Source organism: Gigantopelta aegis, chromosome 9, assembly GCF_016097555.1.
Source record: "Gigantopelta aegis isolate Gae_Host chromosome 9, Gae_host_genome, whole genome shotgun sequence".
Classification (NCBI taxonomy): Eukaryota; Metazoa; Mollusca; class Gastropoda; order Neomphalida; family Peltospiridae; genus Gigantopelta; species Gigantopelta aegis.
The window spans coordinates 41,296,755-41,324,453 of record NC_054707.1 but is presented as its reverse complement, the minus strand read 5'-3'; the positions used below and the strand labels follow the sequence as shown (position 1 = coordinate 41,324,453).

Sequence of the window (27,699 nt, the reverse complement as noted above, 5' to 3'; positions counted from 1 at the left end):
TACCCACTTTTCACAGTTTTTTTGGCCCTTGAATTTAGGAGATACGAAATATTGTTGGGTCAGATAGGGGACGTGTATTGCTTTAGCAGTACTCTCGAATTTTGTTGAATATTCAAAGCTCTGTGAAGCAGTTATATCTGTTATTTTACAAACACATGCATACCACACAAAAATATGTAATTGAATTTTGAATTAGGCCATGGAATGTCATGGAATTTTGAATTAGGCCATGGAAAGTAATTGAATTTTGAATTAGGCCATGGAATGTCATGGAATTTTGAATTAGGCCATGGAAAGTCATGGAATTTTGAATTGTGTGATGGAAAGTCATGTAATTTTGTATTGGGTCTTCGAAAGTCATTAAACCGGCCTCGGTGGCGTCGTGGTTAGGCCATCGGTCTACAGGCTGGTAGGTACTGGGTTCGGATCCCAGTCAAGGCATGGGATTTTTAATCCAGATACTGACTCCAAACCCTGAGTGAGTGCTCCGCAAGGCTCAATGGGTAGGTGTAAACCACTTGCACCGACCAGTGATCCATAACTGGTTCAACAAAGGCCATGGTTTGTGCTATCCTGCCTGTGGGAAGCGCAAATAAAAGATCCCTTGCTGCTAATTGGAAAGAGTAGCCCATGTAGTGGCAACAGCGGGTTTCCTCTCAAACTCTGTGTGGTCCTTAACCATATGTCTGACACCATATAATTGTAAATAAAATGTGTTGAATGCGTCGTTAAATAAAACATTTCTTTCTTTCTTTTGCTAAACTACCTGTAAACATTCATACTTATAAATTTGATTTTATTAAATATGTTTTAGAACCTTAAATTTCAACAAGTAGAAATTTTAACATTTATTTTTGATTTTCAGGAGAGTTGCAGAGAAAAATTGGAGTGAAAGTCCTTGAACTTGGTGGTAATGCTGTTATTGGGTAAGTAGTGTTTTTAGAATCAAACTGTCCAAAATGCTAAGTTAATCTGTATTATGAAGCATTCATATGGTATGATCAGAACATAGCAAATTTTGTCGCTAGTTGTATTAGTATTACTCAGATTATTATTAACTGTAGTTACTGTTATTGTAATACAACGAAATCACAATGTGTTAATTTTTTAACAGATTTTTGTATACATGTCATTCTAAGTAAATGAAGATCGTTTACACCACTGAAAAATACATGCAGGTTTTAAGTGATCATCTGTGGCAATCATCCTAGAAGCTTACTTCAAAATTTATTTGGTAATAGTGCATTTACAATTACTGGTTATAGATTAGCTTCTATCTTTAGAATAAAATATTTAATTTTCCGACCCAGTTACAACTGGTAAATACCATATGCCAACTGACACATTTAGTTTTTTCATATTTAAAAAAATAGTAGTAGTATATTTGTTTGGTGGTGGTTTTTGGGTTGGGTTTTTTAATACATCATTAGACAAGTGTTTAAAAACTTGGTTGTTATGTATAAATGACCAGCTCTGTGTTATAGATATCAGCTCTGTATTGTAGATATCAGCTCTGTGTTACAGATATCAGCTCTGTATTGTAGATATCAGCAATGTTTTGACTTGGAGGGTGAATCCGGGATTGTAGTTCGAGGTATCGGGACTGCTGTTACACTCACAAAAATCTCAGGACAAATGTCGCCTCATGGAATTTCACCACATAGAGAGTACGTTTCACGTATATATGTAACCCGTTTCTTTTGCTTTTGATTAAAAATGCTTTGTGTTACTATGTATTTGTTTATGTGCAATTAAAATAATTTCATATCAGTATAGATCATGAATAATTATATTTGCAAACTTTCGTTTTTGATAGGCACAAGCACAGTTGCACCTGTGTACTTCTATAAGTAACTTTAATCTGATGGGTACAAAACAATGCATCCCTAATTATATGAGCCATAATTCTTCAATTGTGACATAGGCAGGTTATCAGTATAATAATATTTTTTGAAATGATTGACATTAAATCTAACAAAATAACATTCAGGGCTTTAGATTGCACAATGTTGCCAAAATACATTAAATTCAGTACCAACATTCTGACTTCAAAACATTTCGCTTCAAAACCACTAAAATATTAAGCTTTAATTAGATTTAAATAACTTTAAATGCATTTCTTAACACCCACAACTCTTCAATAAATGTTAATAACATAACTATACTAAAAAGACATTCTTGTCTTTGGAACGGACATAAAATCTGTTCACCCAAATTTGTAAAATCTAACGCCCTGAAATATTATGTAAATTATAAATTAATATCATTCAAGACACTTTAAACATTTCTAGGGGTTCAGTTCCATCCTGGTTAGACTGGAGGAGTGCGATTTGTCTTCTCCTTGGCAGTTTGAGAAGTGATTTTATACTCTTCTTTGTTTTTCAAAAACAAAAGTCTAAAATACCCTATATTTTCTTATAGTATGAAACACCTGTGTGTATTTTTTGTTTACAGAAATTAGACTTTAGAAAAAAAACATATATGTCATTGTTTCTTAAAATATTATAAATGGTTTTTTTATTTATGACAACTTAATATATTTTTTGTAATTAAAACTGAACATACTAATATTTTGATAATTTACAGATCAAGATTTATTTTTTGTTAATTTAAAATCCATGGTCTAATCTAAAGTATATAAAGATACTGTGCTATTTTAATTTTAGTGAGTGTACAATCCCACCTTGGAGGACTACTAAACAAATTAATAAATAGAATGTCAGAATGGGTAATAGCCCATTTTTACCAATCTCCTACGTCGTCGTATACTACGGTATATTAGATGATTTGAGAAAATCAAAATGTGGCCTCTTTACATAGGTGGCTGCTTAATACAGGTCAGTTTATACTACATGTATTTTAGATGATTTGTGAGAATTAAAATGTTGCCTCTTAACACAGGTGGCTGCTTAATACAGATTAGTTTGTACTACATTAGATGATTTGAAAGAATATAATGTGGCCTCTTAAACAGGTGGCTGCTTACTACAGGTTAGTTTGTACTACATTAGATGATTTGAAAGAATATAATGTGGCCTCTTAACACAGGTGGCTGCTTACTACAGGTTAGTTTGTACTACATTAGATTATTTGAGAGAATATAATGTGGCCTCTTAAACAGGTGGCTGCTTACTACAGCTTAGTTTGTACTACATTAGATTATTTGAGAAAATATAATGTGGCCTCTTAAAACAGGTGGCTGCTTACTACAGGTTAGCTTGTACTATTTTAGATGATTTGGGAGAATATAATGTGGCTTCTTAACACAGGTGGCTGTTTATTTCAGGTGGCATATAGAGCAGGTTTTCGTTATCTGAGGCCTAATTCACAAAGGTCTCTTAGCCTCTGCTAGACAACAAAGCATCCTCTTTGTAAGACTTTTAGCATTGCACTACGAGATCGCAAAGTTGCAAGAGTTTAGTGAATTAGGCCCCTGGTTAGCAATGAGTGTTATCAGGTGAGTGACATGATATTGGCTCACTGGAAGGATTTTCAAAGTGGGGGGGGGCTAATTTTTATGGCTGTATAAAATGTGTTGTGCGAAATTGCGAGCGCCACAGGCACAAAGCCCCAAATCCCCATAAGGAAAATTTTAAAATATTAACCCCCTTCATAGCGATTCTGGCGTGTTTTCGGCTTATTACCTGAGATATTTAAAGTCCCAAAATAAAAACTGGCAAAAAAAAGTTGGGAGGGAGGGGCAGCCAAGCCCCCCCTAGCCCTCCCAACTCCTACGGGCCTGAAAAGTACATGTACAGTGGTATTATAAAGCTACTTATCAAAATCTCTTAATTATGTATATATATGAGTGACATTTTACATTGCCTCGTGTGGTTTGTACACTCACTAGAATGATAAAATCCAGATAACAATTTTTGTATATAAATATAAATGTATAAAATGTGCATGTGCTTTTCATGTTTCCATACTGATGTTTATTTTTTATTTATGCACATTATGCTAGTTTTCATTCACTAACTTATTATTCCTATCTGCTTCATGTTTGTTACACTGTGACTAGCATCGGGAAGCTTACGTCAACATTGTCTGGTATGTCCTATAGGATATTTTACAACATAACACTTCACTTGTTGTTTGTGTGGTTTTCTTTAATCTCTTTCACATTTTATCATTGTTTTTGTCACCCGAACCAAAAGTAGTGCCTCTTTGTTTTTTTCAGTGGTAATAACATTAACCATTTTTAGCTCCACTATAACATTTGTCAGCAGAGCTTTTCTAATCCTGATTTGTCCGGCGTCTGTCCGTCAATGTTTTGTTTGAAGTATTATCTTCTCCAATAGTTTTAATTGAGTTGTTCTAAAACTTTGGTACAATGATCTTCTAGGGCATAAACTAATAGAGAAATATTTTTTTTAATTAATTTAAAAAAAAAAAAAAAAAAATTTTGAAAGTCTATCTTCTATAGTTTTGATCGCATAGTTCTGGAACTTGTATGAATACTGATTCGCAAACTAATAGAGATATTTTTTGGAATTTTTAATTTTTAAATTAAATGTTTAAAATTTAAATAAACAATTAACATTGAAAATGTTCTTAGTCTGTTCTCAACTAGAGTTTTAAATTTAACAAATTTAAGTAGATGTTTTACCTCCACTATGACATTCGTTAGTGGAGCTTTAATGGTGTCTGTCGGTCTGGAATCTGTCAACGTTTTCTTTGAAATCTATCTTCTTAGAGTTTTAATTGGGTTGTTCTGAAACGTGGTACAACGATCCTCTAGGGTACACTCCACAAACTAATAGAGATATATTTCAGAAATTTTGAATATTTGAATTTTTATTTTTAAAATTAAAAATTTGAAATTCAATCTTCTACTAAAGTTTTGATGGGACAGTTCTAAAACTTGATACATTGTACTATGATTCACAGACAAATAGAGAGATTTTATGTAATTCTGTAATTTTTGTTACATTTTAAAAATTTAGATCTAATTAACATGTCAAAACTTAAAATTAAATAGCAGAGCTCTTATAGGCTGATACGCCTATTTTAATTTAATCAATTTTGAATATTTGAATTATTATTTTTAAAATAAAAAAATTTAAATTCTATCTTCTCCTAAAGTTTTGATGGGACAGTTCTAAAACGTAGTACTATGATTCTCTGGGGCATTCTTCACAGACTAAGAGAGATATTGTGTAATTTTTTAATTTTGGTTTCATTTAAAAAAATTAGATCAACTTAACATGACAAAACTGAAAATTAAATAGCAGAGCTCTTATAGGCTGATAGGCCTATTGTTTTATTTTACCCCAGATACCTATCGATTGATAACACTTACATTTTTGTATTCAAGTATATTTTGTGTTTAGCAGTTTCTTCTCTTAAACTGTAATTGGTAGGTCAGCTGAGCTTTATTAACACACTGAGGTAAAGTCAGTTAGAATATAGGTATTACTGTTTTTTAATATCACTGACATCAACTATTTTTGTTAATTTGTGGTGATGCTGTTTTCTGTAGATGTTTTTATGTAGTCAGATATGTAATATTAATTTTTATTATATAACATTTAGTGAAATATCTTAAAATATCAGTGAAATAAAAGTGTTATCAGTCACTCAGTGACGATAACACATTTTAGAGTGAAAATTTCACTATTTCACTCAAAAATGTGTTATCTTCACTGTAAGAAAGCTGGAACTATTTTGCTACTGGCATTTTAAAAATAAAGGTAAATTGCTAAAAGTTATATAATAAATAGAAAATTTCATGTTTTTTGTCAAATATGATTTATATCTCATCTCATGAAGTTTGCAATCATATCACACTGGTCGCACAAGCGCAACTCATGAGATGTGATTGCAAACTTCACTCGATGAGATATAAATTATATTTGACAAAAATCATGAAATATCCTCTATGTAGTGTACAGTTTGGCTGGAATTGAAACACATACAGTTACTAACCATTATTACATCATGTAATCTGTTATTTACTGCATGTTTGCTGTCCCATTGCTGCCGGATAGTATTGTGTATGTGTACTGAAGAACAACAAACATGCAAGGGCTAGAGCTTTATTATATCCTAGCATTCACCAACTTCGTTATTTGCAAATTTGAAAAACAACTGGTGAAATTTGAACTAATTTCATGTTATAATTATAGGATATTAAACAAGCTTCCATTTTGTTTCATGTTTATGTCCCGAGTGAAATAATGTTCAGTTGTCATGAGCTTTAGTGAGTGACAGTGCAAATTATTTCAGCAGGGACATAAACATGATATGAAATGATAGTGAGTTTAATATCCTATTTATTACCCATAATCAGTCTTAATTTATATCACTCGACTCGTTTGGTTGATGTTCCTGTACGGTTGTAGTGCTCCAGTCGATGATGTCACGAAGTGTTACGTCCCACTTGGCATTCTAGTGGGACGTATCGCTTTGATATGTACCTAGATATTTTTAACCATATGGGTAATAATTGATATTTTGTTTGCAAATAACTGGGGTTTTTGCAATTTTTGAAGTGTAATACATGTATATAACTTAGTAAAATTTTCTGCTCACCCGTAACTAACACAGCATGAACAGTTTGTCATTAAAATAATGAAACACTCAATTGATGTTTTACTTGTGCTGTACACATTGTAATGTAGTAGGGATGTGTGTATGCAAATAGATGCAGTGCATTTGCATATACTAATTGTAGTGTATGATTATGTTAATTATAGCTGCAGTGTGTGTGTGTGTGTGTGCTCAAGACAGCATACTTGAATCTTAATTAGAAATTATTTTTTAAAAAGAATTAATAATGAGACAGTATGGTATGTTTAATCAATTATTTTATTAAATGTATTCTTAGTCTTGATTAAAATCAGATGTTACTGTCAAGACCAAGTTTTGATTGAATTATTATTTTTATTTAAAATAAATTACTGGATGAAACCTCATTTTATGAATAGTATTATTAAAATTCTTATTTTGTAGTTTTATCAAGTAGCAATAGAATGTTCCTAATTCACATTTTCTTCCTAGTTTTTCTTTTCATTTTAAACTTTAAATATTTCTGTCTTTTAAATATATTAAATTTAGCCAGTGTAACAGTTCCTTATTATAAGGAACAAAATTACAGGATTAAGTATTCAGTAACAGTAAATGTTTATTTTAATTGTGAAAATGAAATAAATAAAATATGCTTTGTAGTTTTCACAATGTAAATTCTAAGACTATTATTAATGTAATATTAATATAATTCTAAGACTTATTCCATTGATCTATAGTTTAATTTATATAAGATTATATGTTTTAAAGGTAAAATGTCAACTCGTCAATATCAATATTAAAAAATAAATACCAGCTGTACTTTTTGACTCACATGCAGGACATGATGTGAGTGATTAGAATGACATTTTCTCTCTAGGTGTCTGACTGTCTACACACATGATTCAGTAATTGGTTAAAGATAACTTAAAATTTGATTGAAGTTTATATATGATCGCATTTCTACTTTTTACTCCTTTTTTGTTGGAAACAATTTTTAAATTACCAAGAAGACATTGTCTCTGAATATACTCCAGAGGGAATAAGGTGGTGGTGTTATTTCTGTCTGGTATTCCACCCACATACACATTCTTTTTTTAAATCTCCCAGGTGTTATTTAGACCACATTATATATTTTTTTAACTATCTAGTACATAATATGCAAGCCATAATGGCTTTGTCATTCTAATTACATGCTATTTTAACTAAAGAATATTATTATTTAGCATACATGTGTATTATGTAATATATTAATGTGTGGAATCCACTGTGAAATGATTGGAATTCCAATAAAGATTTATATTTCTAATAAATTTATGTGACACTGTTTCTCCACCTGACATTCATTAAAATTGTTTTACTATCTTGTTCTTTCAGCATGAGACGTGTTAGCTTCCATCGGACTAGTCCCAGGAATCATCTTCAAGCGACCACGTCGCCATCAACATCTCCGAAAACACAAATAACATGTGGGTCGCCTCCGCCATCGGCCCCAGCCTCGTTTCCAGGTTACAGTTTCTTCAGTTTCTCTTCTAGCTCTCCGGTTCCCGAGGACTCTGTCCCCACCATCTCCCCACCCTGTCCACACAGCCAGCGGCGATCGGCGTCGCCTGTCCGGGTGGCCATTCCCACACTCAACCGAAGATCATCGGAATCCGACATCAACTCGCCTTCCAGAGGTAACATTGCAGGCATTGAATTTGGGTGATGGGTTTGGGGGAGGGCTTAGGATTCTGCCAGAATTGTAAATGTGATTTAATATAGATATTTCAGGATTCCGTCTCATAATCTTGTACTTCTGACATCAAATTTGGGATTTGTGGAATCACAGAATACTGCTGAATTCACAGTCTGCATTGATAGAGCTTAATCAGTCAGGACACCTTGCACGGTTCTGTCATAATTATCTAATTCTAGTCCCTTATGTGTAAACTTCATTATTTCCATGTTAAAGGGATTAAAAGCAATTTTTCATCATTATATTTTTTCTAATATTTTGTATTGTTTTCTAATATCTTTGTTTTCATAGATATCTTTCTTTTTCATAGTGAAATGGTGATGGGATATCAACAAACATTTAACAGTAGTGCAAGAGGGTGAACATTATTAAGGCAGCAAATGCTATGTTTCTCATCGAGTTAAATTTTATAAATGTAATGTCCCACAAATAATGGATATGAGCATGAAAATATATTTAAAATAAAACACAGAGTAACCTGGCTTCTTTAGACAGGTGATTGTTTAACAGAGATGTCTGTTTGATCAGCTTTCACTGACCTTTCATTTTAATATTTAATAATATCAGGAAACAGCTACACTGGCAGCAGTGGCAGCGGTAGTAATGCTGGAAGTAGTGGTAAGCTGACCTTAGCGAACAAGCTGAATTGTCAACCAACCAACATCGAACTGCTTGTAAGTTGAAAATGTTGTCTTAGGTCTTAAGTCAAACAGAATCATAAAGGTGACCATGATAACATGTGGTTAAAAATACTGTGTCCCAATTTATTAAATGTATACTGATGGAAAGTAATATGGTAAGACAAAAGAAGTAACAGTAAATATTGGCTGCAACCCAAACCCTCAACCACAGCATCAGGATGTTTACCTTGTTACTGGCAGTGCATATAATAAGCATAACCTTTTTTGTAAACAAATTTAAAATAAATCTAAAAAAACAAACACCAACATTATACACTCGTATAGAACTATAGCCAGATAAGTTTTCGTGAAATAAATCAAGAATCAATGTTCTGAACTGCATCAGAATTTTTCTCTGTTATTCCTTTACTTTTTCGTTAATCAGGACTTGCTCTGACACTCGACAAATTCGCCAATAGCGAATTTTAAAAGCAATTGGCAAATTTTAAATTAATTTGGCGAAATAACTTCATGTAATAGTTGACATTTTGTTAGAAAATAATTGTTTTTGAAATTCAACAAATAATTTGGCAAAATTTTCAGCACACCCAGAGCTAGCCCTGTTTAATTTATGAGATTCTTTTTAAGACTGACCTGATTTGTACAGATTTCCTCATTAAATATTGTCTTTTGACTTTATTAAAACGTTTGTGTGATAATCTTTGACACATGTTAATGTTTCATTTTACAGGAGTTTCCTTTCTTTACAATGACAAAGTTTCCTCCTGGTTTCATTGTTCATCTTGGTGGTGTGGTGTCGGCTCGATCGGTCAAACTTCTTGACAAGATACACAATCCAGGTTGGTATATCCTTGTGGTCTGTCACTGCTTACAGCATTCTCTTTTCTCTTTTTTTCCCCCATTTTATACAAGGCGTGTTTAACAACACCTCAGCATATTTTAAACTTCGGCTATTTGGTGTCTATCATATGCATGTTATTTTGACACCTTTCTCTCTATCTACTCCTCTCTCTCTCTCTCTCTCTCTCTCTCTCTCGCTCGCTCTCTCTCTCTCTCTCTCTCTCTCTCTCTCTCTCTCTCTCTCTCTCTCTCTCTCTCTCTCTCTCTCTCTCTCTCTCTCTTTCTTTCTTGATCTCTCAGTCATTTTCTCTTGATCTCTTGAGGTCATTTTATAAATTTCCTATGGCAGTATACAATTTATTTCATTAACTGAACCAAAAAAATCCACATTTAATGGATAGTTTTCAAAATAAAAGGTATTATGCATTTTTCAAACTGAGAAATATTATGCAGTTTTTAAAATAAAAGATAATATGCACTTTCAAACTAAGAAACATGCAATTTTAAAAATGAAATTAAGAAATCTATTGTATTTATTTTCCTCTGTACATTAATTTAGTCTCAATTAAATACATGTTTGTTTGTTTTATATTTACAGAGGAGCCTGAAACACGAGACGTGTGGTGGAGTGAGATTCGAATGGAGATAAGATCTCACGCCAGATCCATGGGGTGTTATGCTGTGCTGGGATACACAGAAAAAACATCTATTAGGTCTATAAAGTCTTCAATATATACAAAGAGCATGGAGACTTTACTAAGCTCTTGAATTTGCACATTGAAGTTTTATAAATACAGGACCTAGAGTCTTTGCCAAACTCTTCAGTCTGACCTTTAAAGGAAACATGTCACGTAAACCATATTTGGCACCAACCATGTACAATTAATTATAAATTGAATCACCTAAAAAAATTTTTTATAACAAATTAATTACTTAAAATATTTCCATAAAAGAACCCCAGATACGAGCTCTTAGCGGAAATTGCCGATCTTTAATGAGCAGGGCAATCACGAGGTCCGTGACGTCAGAGACGCGTCGCTTGATCTGAAGCCTTACACTTAAAAGCATTAGTCGGTACCGCTCATAAAGAATCTAAGACTTGCACAGCTTACCAAAACAATGAGTGTTCGTTCGCAAAACGTTTTGCCGTATCAATATGAGCTGTTAGTAAATGAAGAAAGACACACATTTACTTACAACAGTGATACTGAAGAAAAAACGGATAGCGAGTCGGAGGGTGGAGAAACTGATGGTGCCAGACCAGACCGGTCGACCAATTTACAGCCCGGAGCCCGAAAGTAACCCGGAGACAAAACCAAAACTCGGATGCTAATGCCGAGGTGTATACTGTTCATATTTAGCATAAAGATACACCTCGATATGATGTATTTAAATATGTAAAAAATATAAATGTAGGACAAACATTTTTTGTTGTTGAAAATATCGCATTTTTTATGTTCGGGCTGTACATAATGAAATCTGTATGCACAGTGTAAACAAACGCTCTAATTTACGACAAGGCGCTTCACTTTCATTAACCTGGCTTGTAAAAAAAAAACATAAATGACTTGAGAGTATAATCAACTTTTAAACTAAATATATTTCTATTTGCATCAATAGAACGAAATGGGGTTATAGTATTTTTCTCTCATAAAAAAAGTAGCATATTATTAGGCCTATTGCGTTAGAGTAAAAACGACCACTCACGATACCCAAGTGATAATTTTCTTTTCTTTGGTACTACGTAATTGGTCAGTTTTGTAATTTTAGATGGGAAAGTCTACTTAATCAAGGGTTTTACAGCATTATTTACAGTAATGAAGCAGGGCGGCTGATAATGTTCATTAACATTGTACTATAGTCGCGACAGGTTACGCCACAATACCCTGTGATCTTTAAAAAACTGGCACGTATTTTGTACGCATGTCTAGACCGTGGTAATCACTTACCTGGTCGATACCCTGCAATATACACCTGCCAATCAGGAATCACATGTGCAGGCCACGGAAAGAAAGGACCAATTAACTAAAACAACACTCCGATTCTCAAGTCAGCCTGTGGATGAAACATAATAGTTATTTCGACACCGACAGTAATGGTTTATTTTGTATTGAACTTCGTGTTGCTTTGGGGCTTCGGGCGATGAGGAACGTTTTTGTGACGTATTCCGCCCGAAGATTAAAAACATTATTTAAAATTATTATTGTTTTCTACACGTTTTTTTAAAAACATATTTAAATACATCGTACTGAGATGTATCCTCATGCCAAATCCCATGTTTGTATATGCCATATTTAATTACTTGTTGACGTTTCCTTCTTCGGACGGTGAATACAGATTTTGTTATGTAGGCCTACAGCCCTAACATGAAAAATCTTTTTTTTTTCTTTTTTTAAATAAATAAAAAATTCTATATTTTTGTTTTAACATATATAAATACATCATGCTGAGGTGTATCTTTGTGCCAAATATGTACAATGTACACCTCGGCATTCGCAACCGAGTACTGTTTTTGTCTCCGGGTAACGTTCGGGCTCCGGGCTGTAAATGGGCTGACACCAAAGTACTATGCGGTGTTGGTGTCCAATCTTTTCTTTTGCGATAAAATACACGCGTCTTTCTTCGGATACAATCCTTTGGAAAACCATAAAAAGACAATCCCGATCGTTTAAACTGTTTATTTTTACACCCAAAGGCCGCGCAGTACGGCACTGTTGGACTGAAAAGATCGTAAGCCCCTTACTCCATATATAAACAGTTAACAACAATGGAAGAGTACAGCGGCTCTGACGTCACTTCCCTTTTTTTCCGAACGCTCACGAAGAAATATGCATAAATCGTACTTTGATACTGATTAGCGTAATTTCTTCATTTTAAGTTAACTACACGTATTTTATTGTTATAAAGTTATTTGTATATTATTTTTATATCATTTTTCTTTTAAAATGAGCTATAATATGGTCTCGTGTCATGTTTCCTTTAAACATTTTATAAGCACAGGGCCTTTAGTTTTTGTTAATAGCTTCAGTCTGGGCTTTGAAGTTTTAAAAGCACATGGCCTAGAGATGACTCAAATCTTGAATCTGATCTTTAAACATGTTATAAGCACAGGGTCAAGATACTTTACTGAACTCTTAAGTCTGATCTTTAAAGTTTTATAAGCACACGGTCTAGAGACCTTATTAAACTCTTGAGTGTGATCTTTAAAGTTTTTTAAGCACAAAGCCTAGATACTTTGCTAAACTCTTTGAGTCTGAACTTATAAGCACAGGGCCTTGAGACTTTGCTAAACTCTTCTTGAGTCTGAACTTTGATGTTTTATATACCCCAGGCCTAGAGACTTTGCTAAACTCTTACGTAGGAACTTATAAAACACAAGGCATAGAGACTTTGCTAAACTCTTCTTCAATCTCAATTTAGAAGGTTTATAAACATGGGCTCTTGTTTTACATGTTTTCAGTGAGGAAATCATCATCCTGTCAGCCATGGGTACGGCTGCCAAGGTAAACCTGGCTGTCGACCAGTGCACTCCAAACGTGAAGGCGGCCATAACACCACAAACGTCCTCACCGGCTGAGAAGGTTCTGCCCAGTAAGGAGAAGGAGAAGGAGAAAAAGTTGTTTGTGGACATTAACCTGGCGAACCGATCGGCTCAGAAACACCTGTCAGGCAACACTGATGTGTAAGTAGAAAAAATTATGGGCTTGTTTTAACAGGAATACTTGAACATGATGTGTAAGTGGGGAGAATTATGGGCTTGTTTTAACAGGAATACTTGACCATGATGTGTAAGTGGAGAGAATTATGGGCTTGTTTTAACAGGAATACTTGGCCATGATGTGCAAGTGGGGAGAATTATGGGCTTGTTTTAACAGGAATACTTGGTCATTATGTGTAAGTGGGGAGAATTATGGGCTTGTTTTAACAGGAATACTTGACCATGATGTGTAAGTGGAGAGAATTATGGGCTTGTTTTAACAGGAATACTTGACCATGATGTGTAAGTGGGAAGAATTATGGGCTTGTTTTAACAGGAATACTTGACCATTATGTGTAAGTGGGAAGAATTATGGGCTTGTTTTAACAGGAATACTTGACCATGATGTGTAAGTGGGGAGAATTATGGGCTTGTTTCAACAGGAATACTTGACCATGATGTGTAAGTGGGGAGAATTATGGGCTTGTTTCAACAGGAATACTTGACCATGATGTGTAAGTGGAGAGAATTGTGGGCTTGTTTCAACAGGAATACTTGACCATGATGTGTAAGTGGAGAGAATTGTGGGCTTGTTTTAACAGGAATACTTGACCATGATGTGTAAGTGGAGAGAATTATGGGCTTGTTTTAACAGGAATACTTGACCATGATGTGTAAGTGGAGAGAATTATGGGCTTGTTTCAACAGGAATACTTGACCATGATGTGTAAGTGGGGAGAATTATGGGCTTGTTTTAACAGGAATACTTGAATATGATGTGTAAGTGGAGAGAATTATGGGCTTGTTTCAACAGGAATACTTGACCATGATGTGTAAGTGGAGAGAATTATGGGCTTGTTTCAACAGGAATACTTGACCATGATGTGTAAGTGGAGAGAATTATGGGCTTGTTTCAACAGGAATACTTGACCATGATGTGTAAGTGGGGAGAATTATGGGCTTGTTTCAACAGGAATACTTGACCATGATGTGTAAGTGGGGAGAATTATGGGCTTGTTTCAACAGGAATACTTGACCATGATGTGTAAATGGAGAGAATTATGGGCTTGTTTCAACAGGAATACTTGACCATGATGTGTAAATGGAGAGAATTCTGGGCTTGTTTCAACAGGAATCCTTGGCCATGATGTGTAAATGGAGAGAATTCTGGGCTTGTTTTAACAGGAATACTTGACCATGATGTGTAAGTGGAGAGAATTATGGGCTTGTTTTAACAGGAATACTTGACCATGATGTGTAAGTGGAGAGAATTATGGGCTTGTTTTAACAGGAATACTTGGCCATGATGTGTAAATGGATAGAATTCTGGGCTTGTTTTAACAGGAATACTTGGTCATGATGTGTAAATGGATAGAATTCTGGGCTTGTTTTAACAGGAATACTTGACCATGATGTGTAAATGGAGAGAATTCTGGGCTTGTTTTAACAGGAATACTTGACCATGATGTGTAAGTGGAGAGAATTATGGGCTTGTTTTAACAGGAATACTTGGCCATGATGTGTAAATGGATAGACTTGTATGAATGCTTGAACAAATTATAAGTCTTAGTGACTTAGTGGTTAAACCATCATCTTTTAAACTGGTAGGTACCGAGTTCACATCTCGGTACTGGTTCCAATACAAAGTCAGTTTTAACGGTTTAGTTGGAAAGTGTAAGATCACTACACTGCCTTCTCTCTTACAAACCACTAACTTTTAACCTGGATAGACAGCTCGGATGGCTGAGGTGTGAGAATGAATGAAATTTTAACGACATCCCAGTATGAAAAATACATCGGCTATTGGGTGTCAAACTAAGGTAAATGCATCAATGATGTGAAGATCAGTTGAGGTGTGGGTGTCTAGGACAACATGCTTAAACCATAAATAGAAATATAAGCATGAAATAAATTGAAAACAAAATGAAATGAAGAAGTTTGTTTTGTTTAATGACACCACTGGAGCACATTGATTAATTAATCATCGGCTATTGGATGTCAAACATTTGGTCATTCTGATGAAACCCGCTACATTTTTCCTAATGCAGAAAAGGATCTTTTATATGCACTTTCCCACAGACAGGAAAGCACACATCACGGCCTTTGTCCAGTTGTGGTACACTGGTTGGAACGAGAGAGAAAACAATCTGCTGAATGGATCCACCGAGGTGGTTCAATCCTGCGATGCCAGCACCTCAAGCAAGCACTCGACCGACTAAGCAAAATCCCACCCCATAAAAATGAAATGAAATACCTAATTTAAAAAAGACAAATATGCAGTGATTACAGAAACTTTGTTTCTATCCAGTTTTTGTTTGATTTAAGGACTGAAACAGTCTACCGTATTTTCCCATGTATTATGCGCACCCCCCACTTTGAACGTTTATTCCAAGAAAAAAAACATAAACCACAGTATAATGCGCACCGTTTTTTTAAACTACAAAATCGACAGTGAATGCAAGATGTACCGTTTTCCCAGAAAACGAAAGAAGCGGTATATTCAAGAAACAAAACTTAAGTTAGGTATTTGAGTACATAGACCTACATGTCACATTAAACAGAGGCTAGTACTTGCGTACTTCCATGTCACAGACTCACACGTGCATAAATCAAAACAGTTATATACCCCATACACTGTAAATTACTAATAAATATATGAAAACAAAAATATAGCATATTACATTTCATTCTCGTGGTTAACGTGAATGCGCGAGATTTCTAAATTTATAATAGTGTGGTATATTTCCGGTTTGCCGGAAATGGCCGAATTAAATCTCATGGAAATAAAAAATATTTATGGTCCAGTTTTGTCATTTTTGGGTACTTTTTGGCAAGGTATGGATACTTTTGTAGATTTATTTTGCATTTATTACAACCATCACAAGTGAAAAGCGATTTTTAAGAGGGTTTTGGTGTTTCGTTGTAATGAACACTGTCAATAACCTGTAAAGTACTGTAAACTACCGATCAACGATTTTTCATGGGTGATCGCTGGACATTTTAAAAAGATATTTTTTCTATTGCTATGTATAGTGCATTGTATTTGGTGGAAGAAAGCCCATTAAACATTCTCTTCCTGGATATTTTTATCCTGAGTTAGTCATTTTGGTCAAATGGGTCATTGTTCACACTGAGCAAAATCAGGGCAAGTTGAAGATTACTTCTGAAATGGTGTTAGGCGAACAGTCATATGAAGCTTCAAATAAAATGTATTAAAATTGTTATTGGTAGGCAATAATTTTGCCACTCTCCTAAAACTTTACAGGTGAGAGTGGAGTGGTCGCTCAGCTTTCCTGGAGAAGACTCGTTATCCATGTCCATATTCGTATAAGTATTGAGAAAAAAAAGTAGCTGAATATCAACTACACAGATTTACTGATGGATGATAGTTGAAATTCAGGGTAATGTTCTTTCGTTGCAGTCTCGAGGATGGTTCTTCAGTGTACAACTGTACCCAGTGTCACATTCCATACAAAGCAAGCAGTCTGCCATTCCAGATCAAACTCACATCATGTGCAGTATGCAGGTAGGTGTTTTTATAATAAATATTTATTTTCTATAATAATGGAACAAGTAGAAATCTTATTTTCAGTTTTTGGACATTAAAAAATTATGATGAGATGAAATGTGAAGCTGCACTATTTCCATTTCGATATGGGACTACTTGATAGGGCTGTGCTCCATGCTTGCTGTCAGTTGAGCTATCTCGTTATCACCCGAATCCGGGGTACACATATTTGCAGTGCATGCCAGGTAATCATCCCCCATGTAGGGTCAGACACTCTGGGGACACACCCATAATCGCACCTATGAAGTGGGTGAAATTTGGTGTATGTGGCCTTACACCTACCCATTGAGCCTAGCGGTACACTTACTCTGGGTTGGTGCCGGTACTGTCATTAAAAACATCCCGTTAGCTCAGGTGGGATATGAACCCAGAACCTACCAGCCTCAAGTCTGATGGCATAACCACTACACCATCGAGGCTTATAGAAGTAGAAATGTTAGCAATAAGTAAGATATATAATAAATTATGTAAAATTCATATTGTAGACGGAAGCGAGTCCCAGATGTGCTGTTTACAACCATTGATCTTCCTGATGACTTGCAGACATGTGGACGGGGAACCCTCATTCAGGCCAGGTTTAACGTCTAGTAATATTTTCCAGCAGTAATAACTGATTATTATAGCCTTTAGTTTAAAACAATCATTTCATCTGATAGAATGTATTCAGATAATGTTTAGATGCTTTGTCCTGTAGATCAGGTGGGGTTTTTTTGTACCATGTTTGATTTTTCATTGATTTGGAGAGAGGGAGAGAGGGAGGGAGGGAGGGAGGGAGGGATATAGTTAGTGCAGGGCGCACATTAAGTCAATGTGCAGGGTGAGTTGCTTCCCTCTATTTAGCAAATTTAAAATGGCAGGCAAATGTTTTATGTTGTCTTTGGAAGATTTATTTTGTTAATAATGATGCAAGTACTTCAAGGATTTAGTGAGTACAGTAGGTTATACATTTTTGGTTTGTGTGTCCATTTGTTGCACTATTTCGGCTGAGGAACGGTTGAAACATGGTGCCACAAGTTTTGAATACCAGCTATATATAGGGTATGTAACAATATTCAGACGTAAAAAGAACCACATTTTCTGTCCTTTAGGACTATGTTTGTGTGACAGGAAGGGATTTTGTGTGTGTTTACACGTGTGCATACATAAAGTGGTGCATATTATACTACATTATGATATACTGCATTTTTTATTTACTTGCTGATAGAATTGTCAGACAGAAACTAAAGACAAAAGGAGAAAACAGTGCCAAAGAAGTTAGTGATGTAAGTCTATTTTCAGTATACTATATAGTAACCTCTTACCTGCTGTTTCTCATATATATAATATAATTACAATATTAATTACAAATTTCCCGGATTCTGATTGGAATGTTTGTTTTGTTTAACAACACCTCAGGAGTACATTGATTAATTAATCATTGGCTATTTGATGTCAAACATTTTTTTAATTCTGACATCAGAGGAAACCTGCTACATTTTTTCTAATGCAGCAAGGGATCTTTTATATGCACTTTCCCACAGACAGGAAAGCACATACCACAGTCTTTGTCCAGTTGTGGTGCACTGATTGGAACGAGAGAAAAAACCCCATTATGGAGCATGGATAATGTTAAGAATGACAAAAAACAATTTATGCATCTTTTATATTATGTTTATAGTTATGATGATTGTTTTTATTTAGGGGAAATTTAAAAATCATTAAGGTCACAAATTTAGTATCAAATCATTTTGCTTTTTCAGTTTATACAATTTGTGACTGTTATACATCAATAAAATAAAAAAAAATATTCTTATGTAACAAAATATTTTGCTGTGAAAACTGTTCTGTATCCAACTAGATCTGAATATCTCATATGGCTATAATCTTCTATTGTAATATTGTAATCTTTTTTCTTTTCTGTTTTTCATTTCTGCTGTAACAGTTTAATACTGAGGGATTGTTTTCAAATAGGGCCATCAAAGAATCAGTCCTTCTTAAGTGAACCTTTGTCAGTGCTCCACTTTGTGAATATGTCTATTAAACACTTAAATTAATCATTATATTTGGTTAACAATATTTGCTTTCAGAGTCTTCCATTTATGGAGTATGAACTTCACAGTCAGCTAATGAACAAACTAAAAGTAAGTATTAAGAGGCATTAATATATCTTTTGGTGAAAACTGATTGGGTAGAATTTGAATATATCTACTAGGAAACAGTGAAATTCTAGTCACACAAGAGTTAATGTGTCTGTTAAAGTTAAAGTTTATTTTGTTTAAAAAACACCACTAGAGCACATTGATTAATTAATCATCGGCTATTGAACATCAAACATTTGATAATTCTGACATGTCATGTTCAGAGCAAACCTGCCATATTTTCCCATTAGCAGCAAGGAATCCTAGCAGTACTTTCCCACAGACAGGGCAGCATATACCACACCTTTGATATCCTGGTCATAGGGCTCTGGTTCTCACCACTTGAAGTTCAAACATATCTGATCAAGTAGCCAACTGTCTTAAGACTCAATTTCCCGGGTCTAACCTGTCATTTTCCAAATCACCAAATATTAATTAAAGTTAACTCTAGCGTACTGCATTTTAATTCTTTAAAACGTTTATTCGAAAATTGTATGCCCTTTGTTTTACCTGTGTTGAACAACCATCTGCTTTAAGACTCAGTTTTTCTATTCTCCTAAATCATCTAAATGTACAGTTTAAATGCATTAAGTAGCCATCTATTTTAAGGAGCCTTTTTTATTTTCCGATTATATGAGGTACAACAATAGTGCATTCAGATTACCAAACATTGATTGTAATAGTTAATATATACATGTAACTATTATAAGAGCCATTTCCATGTATGCCTTTTTTAATGGTTTATTTAAAAAATAATTTCAGTGTTAATTAACAGCAGTAATTTTATATGAGCCTGTTTTATGTGTCCATTTCCATGTACCGTGCCCATACCATGTCAAAAACTGTGTATTGGTTCTTTGTGTTTGCAGATCAAAGGGATGAATGCTGTGTTTGGTCTGAAGGTTCAAGTCTGTGTTGGTGAAACCATGATGTTGTCAATTGGGGTAAATTTACCACTTTCAATACTGATAGTAATAAAACTCAAATTATATTTTTTCACAGACAGTTGTTTATGATTGGTAAAACAAAAAAATAAATATATATATATATATATATATATATATATATATATATATATATATACAGTCAAACTTCGTTAATTCGAAGTTGAAGGGGACGACGAAATAGTTTGAGTTTCAGGGAGTTTGAGTTTTCGAAATTCGTACAGCAGACCCCAAAGTGAAACTGCATTGTAGTATTATCATTTCGTTGATATCGGAAGACACGTTTGCTGCTCCATCCCTGTCCCCAACACAGATGTTAGCACATTCCTTCTGTGTATATGATAAAACTAAGTAAATATTAACAGAAACGAGATAAATCCGATCAGTTTGACATACATCTCTATGTACTTTTATTGTATTTATTAATAAATTAAAATACTGGATGTCGATTAGCACTAAGTACGTTTGTTTACCAAATAAAAAATACACAATATAAATAGCAAAATTATTGTAAATCACAAAAATTATTTTTAAAAACCCTCACTAACAGCGGGACATAACATAACAAATCAAAACACTGTATGCCAAATAGTACTAGGTTATGTACTTTTTTTCACATATAAAACATTTACAACAGTACAAAATAATTTATAGCTCTCAAATCACAAAGTACAAAGAGCAGAACTGTCAGAAATTTTTTGTAATTAAAGATTGTTTGGCACACTTGCTTAAAAAATCGTCTTTCATGACTGTGTCTGTAATCTTGCACAGATTGAGCAGCATTTCTTCTGAATGTTCACGGTTCTGCAGGTAGCACCTAAGGTTAGCACACACTTCCATTGCCTGTTCGCTGTTGCAGTGTCTTGTTTCTGTACTTTCTTCATCCTCGTCATCCTCGTTTGTTTTGTTGTCCGTTTGGCATTTTTAATTTCGTCTACTATGTCGACGTCAGTCATTTACGTGCAGATTGGTATGTCATTATCAAGATTGATGTAGTGAGTCATGGTGTCGCGTGTCAGTTTGTGTTGCAGCAGTGTAGAGAGGGGGATGTCGTCATCGGGGTCAACATCGTGTCGTCATCGTGTGTCAACTCTGTTTTTAACGTCAAACCCAGCATGGCGAAAACAGTTCTTTATCGTAGTTGACGTTACATTGCACCAAGCTTGCTGCATGAGATTTAATGCATCTAAAACATTTAGTTTTAACTCGGTTTCCGCATCAAAAGCCGATATATAACGGAGAATAACCCTCTTTCTGTGAAAGACTTTTAAATTCTGGATTATTCCCTGGTCCATAGGTTGTGTTTTAAATGTGGTGTTCGGTGGCAAAAAGACAAGTTCAACTGATTTTAGACCCGCTATTTTGGGATGGGATGGGAAGTTATCCACTACAGGGCGATTTTTCTCTTTTTGCGGGACATTTGTTTGTCTATTTTTTTTACGCAGTTAGTGAAAATATCTGAAGTCATCCAGGCCTTTTTGTTTGCTAGGTATTCAGTTGGTAGTGTTTTGATATTTTTAAAACAACGTGGTTTTACTGACTTCCCTTTGATAAGCAATGGCAGTTTGTCGTTGCCTGACATGTTGGCAGTAACTAGGTCAGTAAGCCGTTCTTTACTCTTTCCCCCCTTGACAATCTACATCTTTAAATTCAAGGGTTTTGTCTGGCAGAAGGCGAAAAAATACCCCCGTTTCATCCGCGTTGTATATATCGTCGGCATCATATTTCCTGAGAATTAGCTGTAATCTCTCATGCCATTCTAACATTTCTGTTGATTGTGTGTCCACAGCTTTTTCCTCCCCATACACCTTTTTAAATATTATCCCATTTCTTTCTTTAAATTTATCAAGCCACCCATTTGAAGCCTTAAAATTTACACAGTCAAACAATTTTGCAAATTCTTCCGCTTTTGTAAGTAATACAGGGCCAGAAATGGGAAGATTTTTATCTCTAGCATTTTTAAGCCATTTCAAAGTTGCGGCCTCTACATCTTCAAACATTCCTGATCTCATGTTCTTGCGTTTTGGCCCAAACTTTAAATAACCCTTTTGAATAGAAATTTTGTTTTTAACCCAGGTTGAAAGTGTACTTTGGGGGATACTAAAGTCAATAGCAATTTGTTTTTTTTGTCTTTTTACCTGCCTCTACCTCCATTACCGCTTTGTACTTCGTCTCGATGTCTTTTATCATTAATTTTCTCTTCACACCCTTTCTTTCTGTCTCCAATCTGGCTATCCCCCCCATTTCTGGACCGTTCGCCAGATTGCTTGGATGAGAAGAAAGCGTGACTATTAACCGATCTGGCTATCCCCCCGTTGCCGGTTCCTTCCCCAGATTGCTCGATCTCTGATGTATCAGTTTCTAACATAACTAAATGACTAGTAATGAATCATTTTGAATTCACACTTAAATAGCAAATAACAAATTTGACATGTTTCACTCATTTAAGAGAAAAAACAAACAGCGTTAATTGTTATTACAACAGTTCTTTGAAGATTTCAAGACTATCCATACTTAGTGTAATGAGGCCCGCTGCCGTGTACAAACACCGACAACCAAATGCAGGCATGTAGGATCATTTCGTTCCGCATAGTTGGCGATCTATTATTCTGTAATTACCACGTGTATCATCGATAGCCGAGACCAGTCGGGGCACTCACGCTTGGCTTGGTTGACAATTCATTTTTCTTTAAAGTATTACCAGTACAGTTAAAAGGCTCAGTCACTCCACAAACTTCGAGTTTTGGAAGTGCAATATCCCTTAATTTTTTATGGTGGGACCAAAAAATTACTTTGAGAGATAGAGTTTTTGGAATGTTCGAAGTTTGAGTGTTCGAAGTCTGTTATTACTAGTTTGTATAGCAGTTCGGCCGGGACCGCCGTTTCACTTCGAGAGATCGACGTTTTTGAAAGATCAAAGTTTGAGTTATCGAAGGTCGACTGTATATATATTGTTCTTAAAATTACAAATCAATGCATTTGTATTATTGTACATTTGCATATGACCAAGATATACCACAAGGAGTGATTGACAACCACCAACTGTGGGAATTAAACATCACAGGAGAATTCATATACTCCAGTTTTAAAAATATTTTTTTAATAATTTGTAGGTTGTGTACACATAGAAATGGTTACTATTGGTTGTTTTTTAAAGTACAAATATAGATGGTTATTATTGTATATTTAAGTACATGTCAAGTGCCAATCTGAAACAGTTCAACTAGTCTTTAAGGCTCATAAGGAGACGGGGTATGAAATGCATTATGTTTGCATTCAAAACACAATGTAAACTGTTAGGACAAATTTCTTCATTTTACATTACATAATTATTTAATGACCTCTACACCAAACCATCTGTGGCATTTAGACTTATTCATGTTTTGTTTATTTAAATTTTTGTGAATTTTAGTGATAAATTTTTTCATCACTTCGATAATATGAACTTTGTGTTGTATTCATACACAGATTGCCACAGCAGTGTTTCTTGCTCCACTTCCATCGCCAACAGTTCCAATAGTTACTAGTCCGGTAACTATGACAAACTTTACTAATTTATAAACTACTGTAAATCAGGAAATGTTAGCGAGAATAAAATGTTAGCAAATTTAGCGAGGTCATACAAGATGCTAATATTTGATGATGCTAAATTTAAAGAGATATACAACGGACTGTTCCGAAAACCTTTTGTGCATTATTTCTGCTGATCTTGCAACTTAAGCTTATTAATTTTTTTGTTTCTGATATGATGACCTCGCTAAAGTTCTAGGGTCACTTATTTGGATTTCACTCAATTTTAAGATCGCTAATATTTTATGATTTACAGTATTTTTTTAAGTCTAGGTGTGTTAAGGTATGCAAGTTGTCTACTTTACCAGAAGATTTTAAAATAAAAATAAAAAAATAATTTGTGCCACCTTGAGTTTGAAATGTCACCACTTTTTACATCAAGGGAAGTAATGCTCATTAAAACTTGGCATGCATTCAAAACACTACGGGCCGAAATTAGAGTTACACACGTGTGTAACTACATTCATTTACTATGCTTAAACACCTGTGTTTAAGAATGTGTTTTGGCATTCAGTTTTAGGTTCAGGAATCCATACTGTTTCTGCATCATAGTTATGGCAGCTGCACTCCCTCGCCCCAATGCCTACCTTTCAGCATTGTCTATCCTAACAGTCATTTCTTTTCAACATCACCTGTCCTCATAAATAGGGCATATTCCCTACGGTTAGTAGACTGGTCCAAACATCCCAACAGCCAATGAGATGGCCTAAATTCTTCTACTGTGTACCCCTTCCTGTTCCATGTATTATACATTAGATTAATTCAACATCATTGCATTCATTAGATAAAGAAAAGGATATGTTTTATTTAACAACGCACTCAACACATTTTATTTACGGTTATATGGCATCGGGCATATGGTTAAGGACCACACCGATATTGAGAGAGGAAACCCATTGTCGCCACTTCATGGGCTACTCTTTTTTGGATTAACAGTAAGGGATCTTTTATATGTACCATCCCATAGACAGGATAGCATATACCACAGCCTTTGATGTACCAATCATGGTGCACTGGCTGGAGCGAGAAATAGCCCAATGGGCCCACTGATGGGGATCGATCCCAAACCGACCACGCATCAAGCGAGCTTTGTATTACTGGGCTACGTCTCGCCCCTCATTCATTAGATAAATTCAACATCATATTCAGCATCATTTGTTATGTCTAAATGTGTACAATATACATTCTATTTAATGTGTGTATATTTTCCAGGTAACGTCAGAAGTTGAGACTGCCAGGCTTAATGATCTGCAGAAGAAAATTACCGAGAAAGTTCAGCAAAATCGAGAACGTTTCCACTTGGACAATGTGGTAATCAAACACACAGATGGGATTGGTGGTTTTAGTTGAGATTAATATGTTTTCAAATACCTCCACCTTTTTTTGTTTACTGTGCATATAGAACTCACATGTTTTTTTCAATATGTTCTCTACCCAGTATGTAACATGCAAACCACCATAGCTGTAAAATTCTGTTTATAATGCCATTAATAAAACAAAGGCTAAATATCCATCCTATTTAATTGTTTTTTAATGGGAGCAGGGTGTGAGATTTAATTTTTATTTTATATTTTCAGGGCATTCGAAATTCACATTCCATGCAGCAAAAAAATATTGAAATAACCTTATTTAGACACCAAATAGCCATAAACTTAATTGTGCTGAGGTATCCTTAAACAATACTTCCTTCATACATTCATTCATTTCAACTTATTTCCATGCTTATATCTAATTAAGGTTCAAGCACACTGTCCTGGGCACACAACTCAGCTATCTAGGCTGTCAGTCCAAGACGATGGAATAGTTGTTAATTGTTAGTTGTTAGTGAGAGAGAAGAGGGTGTAGTGGCCTTACACCTACCCATTCAGTTGTTAAAATTCACTCTGGGTGGGAGCCGGTACCGGGCTGCGAACCCTGTACCTATGAACCGTATGTCCGATTGCTTAACCACGAGGCGACTGAGGCCGGTCTTATACATTAACCTCACCTCTGACCTACATGTATAGCATTTATCTCCCTTTTACATGGACTGGGCTGAGCATCCCAAGAGCCAGTCAAATGGCTAAAATCATTTTAATAACATTTTCAAAGTAAGAAGGTGAAATAAAGGTATTGTATACACTGATGGAAAGAAATAAGGGAACACATCAAATTGTAGATCAAATTTAATTCACTACTAGCGTAGTAATGTCTGTATTTCATACCAAATTGTAATGTGGGATTGAATGTCTGTAGTGTTGAATGTGCTGCCTATATGTTCCCAGTCAACGTCTGATAATATGAATTGATTTTTGATGCACTCATTATTTCTTGTTGCTATCTGTGTGATCCTTTATTTCTTTCCATCACTATATATATGGCGGTGACAGCAACAGAGTCAATGTTTGCCTTAAAGTTAAACATTAAAGTTTCACATGTAGATCAGTTTCTCACAAACTATAATTTCTAGATCAATGAAATTTGGTTTATAGTTGCAACTGTGGGTGTTCATCAGTGCACCAAAATACTTTACGGTATGCAAGACATTTAACTCTGCGGAATTCTTCTCTCTTTTTTCTTGACAGGAGATACAAGGTCAGCCTAGTCCACGTAGCACACTGACTGATGAAAGTGAAGACGACCAACCAGATTTGGATACTTCAGTTATAAACAAAGAAATTTTCGTACTTGAGGTCAGTCAATTATGTTGTGGTTTTGAAAAGTGCCAATAATGATGCCTAATTAATTTGTAGTTCGGTCAGGTCAGGTCAGGTCATAGGGTTTTACGTGCACATTCAGAGCAAGCTGTTGTAGCATACGCCTGTCATGGGTGCAGGTGCTGGCCTTGGCCGGCTCCTCTGTCCAGGACAGGAAAAGGTTTGGGGGTGGATGGGAGAGGGGACCGCCCACACTGGCAGGTGCAAGGGAGCACCAGCAGCCCGACCGAGGTCGGTAGCTGGCAGGGATAGTTTTGGTGCTGTGGAATTTTGAATGTCCCATAGGATTAAGTCAAAAGGAAAATTGCACCGTTTCTATGAAGGAAATTTTGCACATTCTTTTAACGGTTTGCCGAAATATAAAAAGGGGAGCTATGTATAATTTTGAACTTAGTATGCCGAGAGTACCTCAATATTTGATAATTCTGTTAATTACCGTATCTGTTAAACACATGGAAGTGGAAAGCAATAAACCACACTCTCCTGAGGTGTGATGGGTCATAGGATTGACAAACTGCATGGATTGTTGTTGTTTTTTGTAATTATATACAGCAAGAGGAAAAACCTGCAATATGTTTTTCAATACATTATTCGGTGGATTTAAAAAAAAAAAAATGGTATAGATTTTTTTTTGTAAGTGATGTGTATATTATTTCTTCCTACACTTTGTTTCTGTCTGTCATGTTCACAAAATTTATGTTTTTAAAATCGTTTTTAGATAGACGATATTAAAGATGAGATGATAAAAGATGTTCTGCAAGACTTGTATCCCCCAGATGGATTTCAAATCTGTAATACCCACTTTCCACCTGGTATACCGAGAGAAAATCTCATCTCAAACCTGCAGGTATGTTGAAACAGGGCAGATTACTTCAATAATTAACAGAACTTTATGCTGCATTCATTTGGTGCTCGTGAATATCGTGAATTTACCGGTTCTAAATTGTGAACATGACTTCAAGCGTTCAGGCAATTTATAGACAATGTACAATGTCACTCCAATCTCACACACCCCAACTCATAATTGCACGAATGATTTGTGTTTGTGCTGCCATTATGTCACAAATTGGTAGATAGAGACAAAAAATCCTACCCCAGTTCACAAGTTGTGTTGATGGGTTACGTTGCCAATTGAATGTTCTTCACAACTTGTTAATTGGGAAATACGATATTTACAACATCCAATTAACGCAGCATTATTACCCCAACTAGCAAACATAACCTGGGAAATAAAATTGGTTTAATAAGTCATTTGATTGTTAGTTCAATTCATAGTACAGAATCAGATGAAACATACATTGACCTTGACCAATCTGTAGAATTAATTTCTGAGAACTGCTGGATTACTTGTCAATATCAATGTTTCTAAATAGTCAACACA

The 27,699-nt window shown here is 35.0% G+C and overlaps 1 protein-coding gene across 1 annotated transcript in view; it reads left to right on the top strand.

Annotated features, from left to right (window-relative positions):
* LOC121381852 (C2 domain-containing protein 5-like) overlaps positions 1-27,699 on the top strand; it is a 59,399-nt gene that overhangs the window by 17,163 nt on the left and 14,537 nt on the right. Inside the window, exons 9-24 of the mRNA XM_041511222.1 lie at positions 866-926; positions 1,545-1,667; positions 7,885-8,186; positions 8,813-8,919; positions 9,617-9,725; positions 10,325-10,439; positions 13,187-13,408; positions 16,845-16,949; positions 17,477-17,566; positions 18,196-18,253; positions 19,058-19,111; positions 19,978-20,052; positions 23,521-23,583; positions 24,835-24,933; positions 26,187-26,294; positions 27,037-27,165. Of these exons, the coding sequence (XP_041367156.1) occupies positions 866-926; positions 1,545-1,667; positions 7,885-8,186; positions 8,813-8,919; positions 9,617-9,725; positions 10,325-10,439; positions 13,187-13,408; positions 16,845-16,949; positions 17,477-17,566; positions 18,196-18,253; positions 19,058-19,111; positions 19,978-20,052; positions 23,521-23,583; positions 24,835-24,933; positions 26,187-26,294; positions 27,037-27,165 (1,820 nt within the window). The remainder of the gene's footprint in view (positions 1-865; positions 927-1,544; positions 1,668-7,884; positions 8,187-8,812; positions 8,920-9,616; positions 9,726-10,324; positions 10,440-13,186; positions 13,409-16,844; positions 16,950-17,476; positions 17,567-18,195; positions 18,254-19,057; positions 19,112-19,977; positions 20,053-23,520; positions 23,584-24,834; positions 24,934-26,186; positions 26,295-27,036; positions 27,166-27,699) is intronic.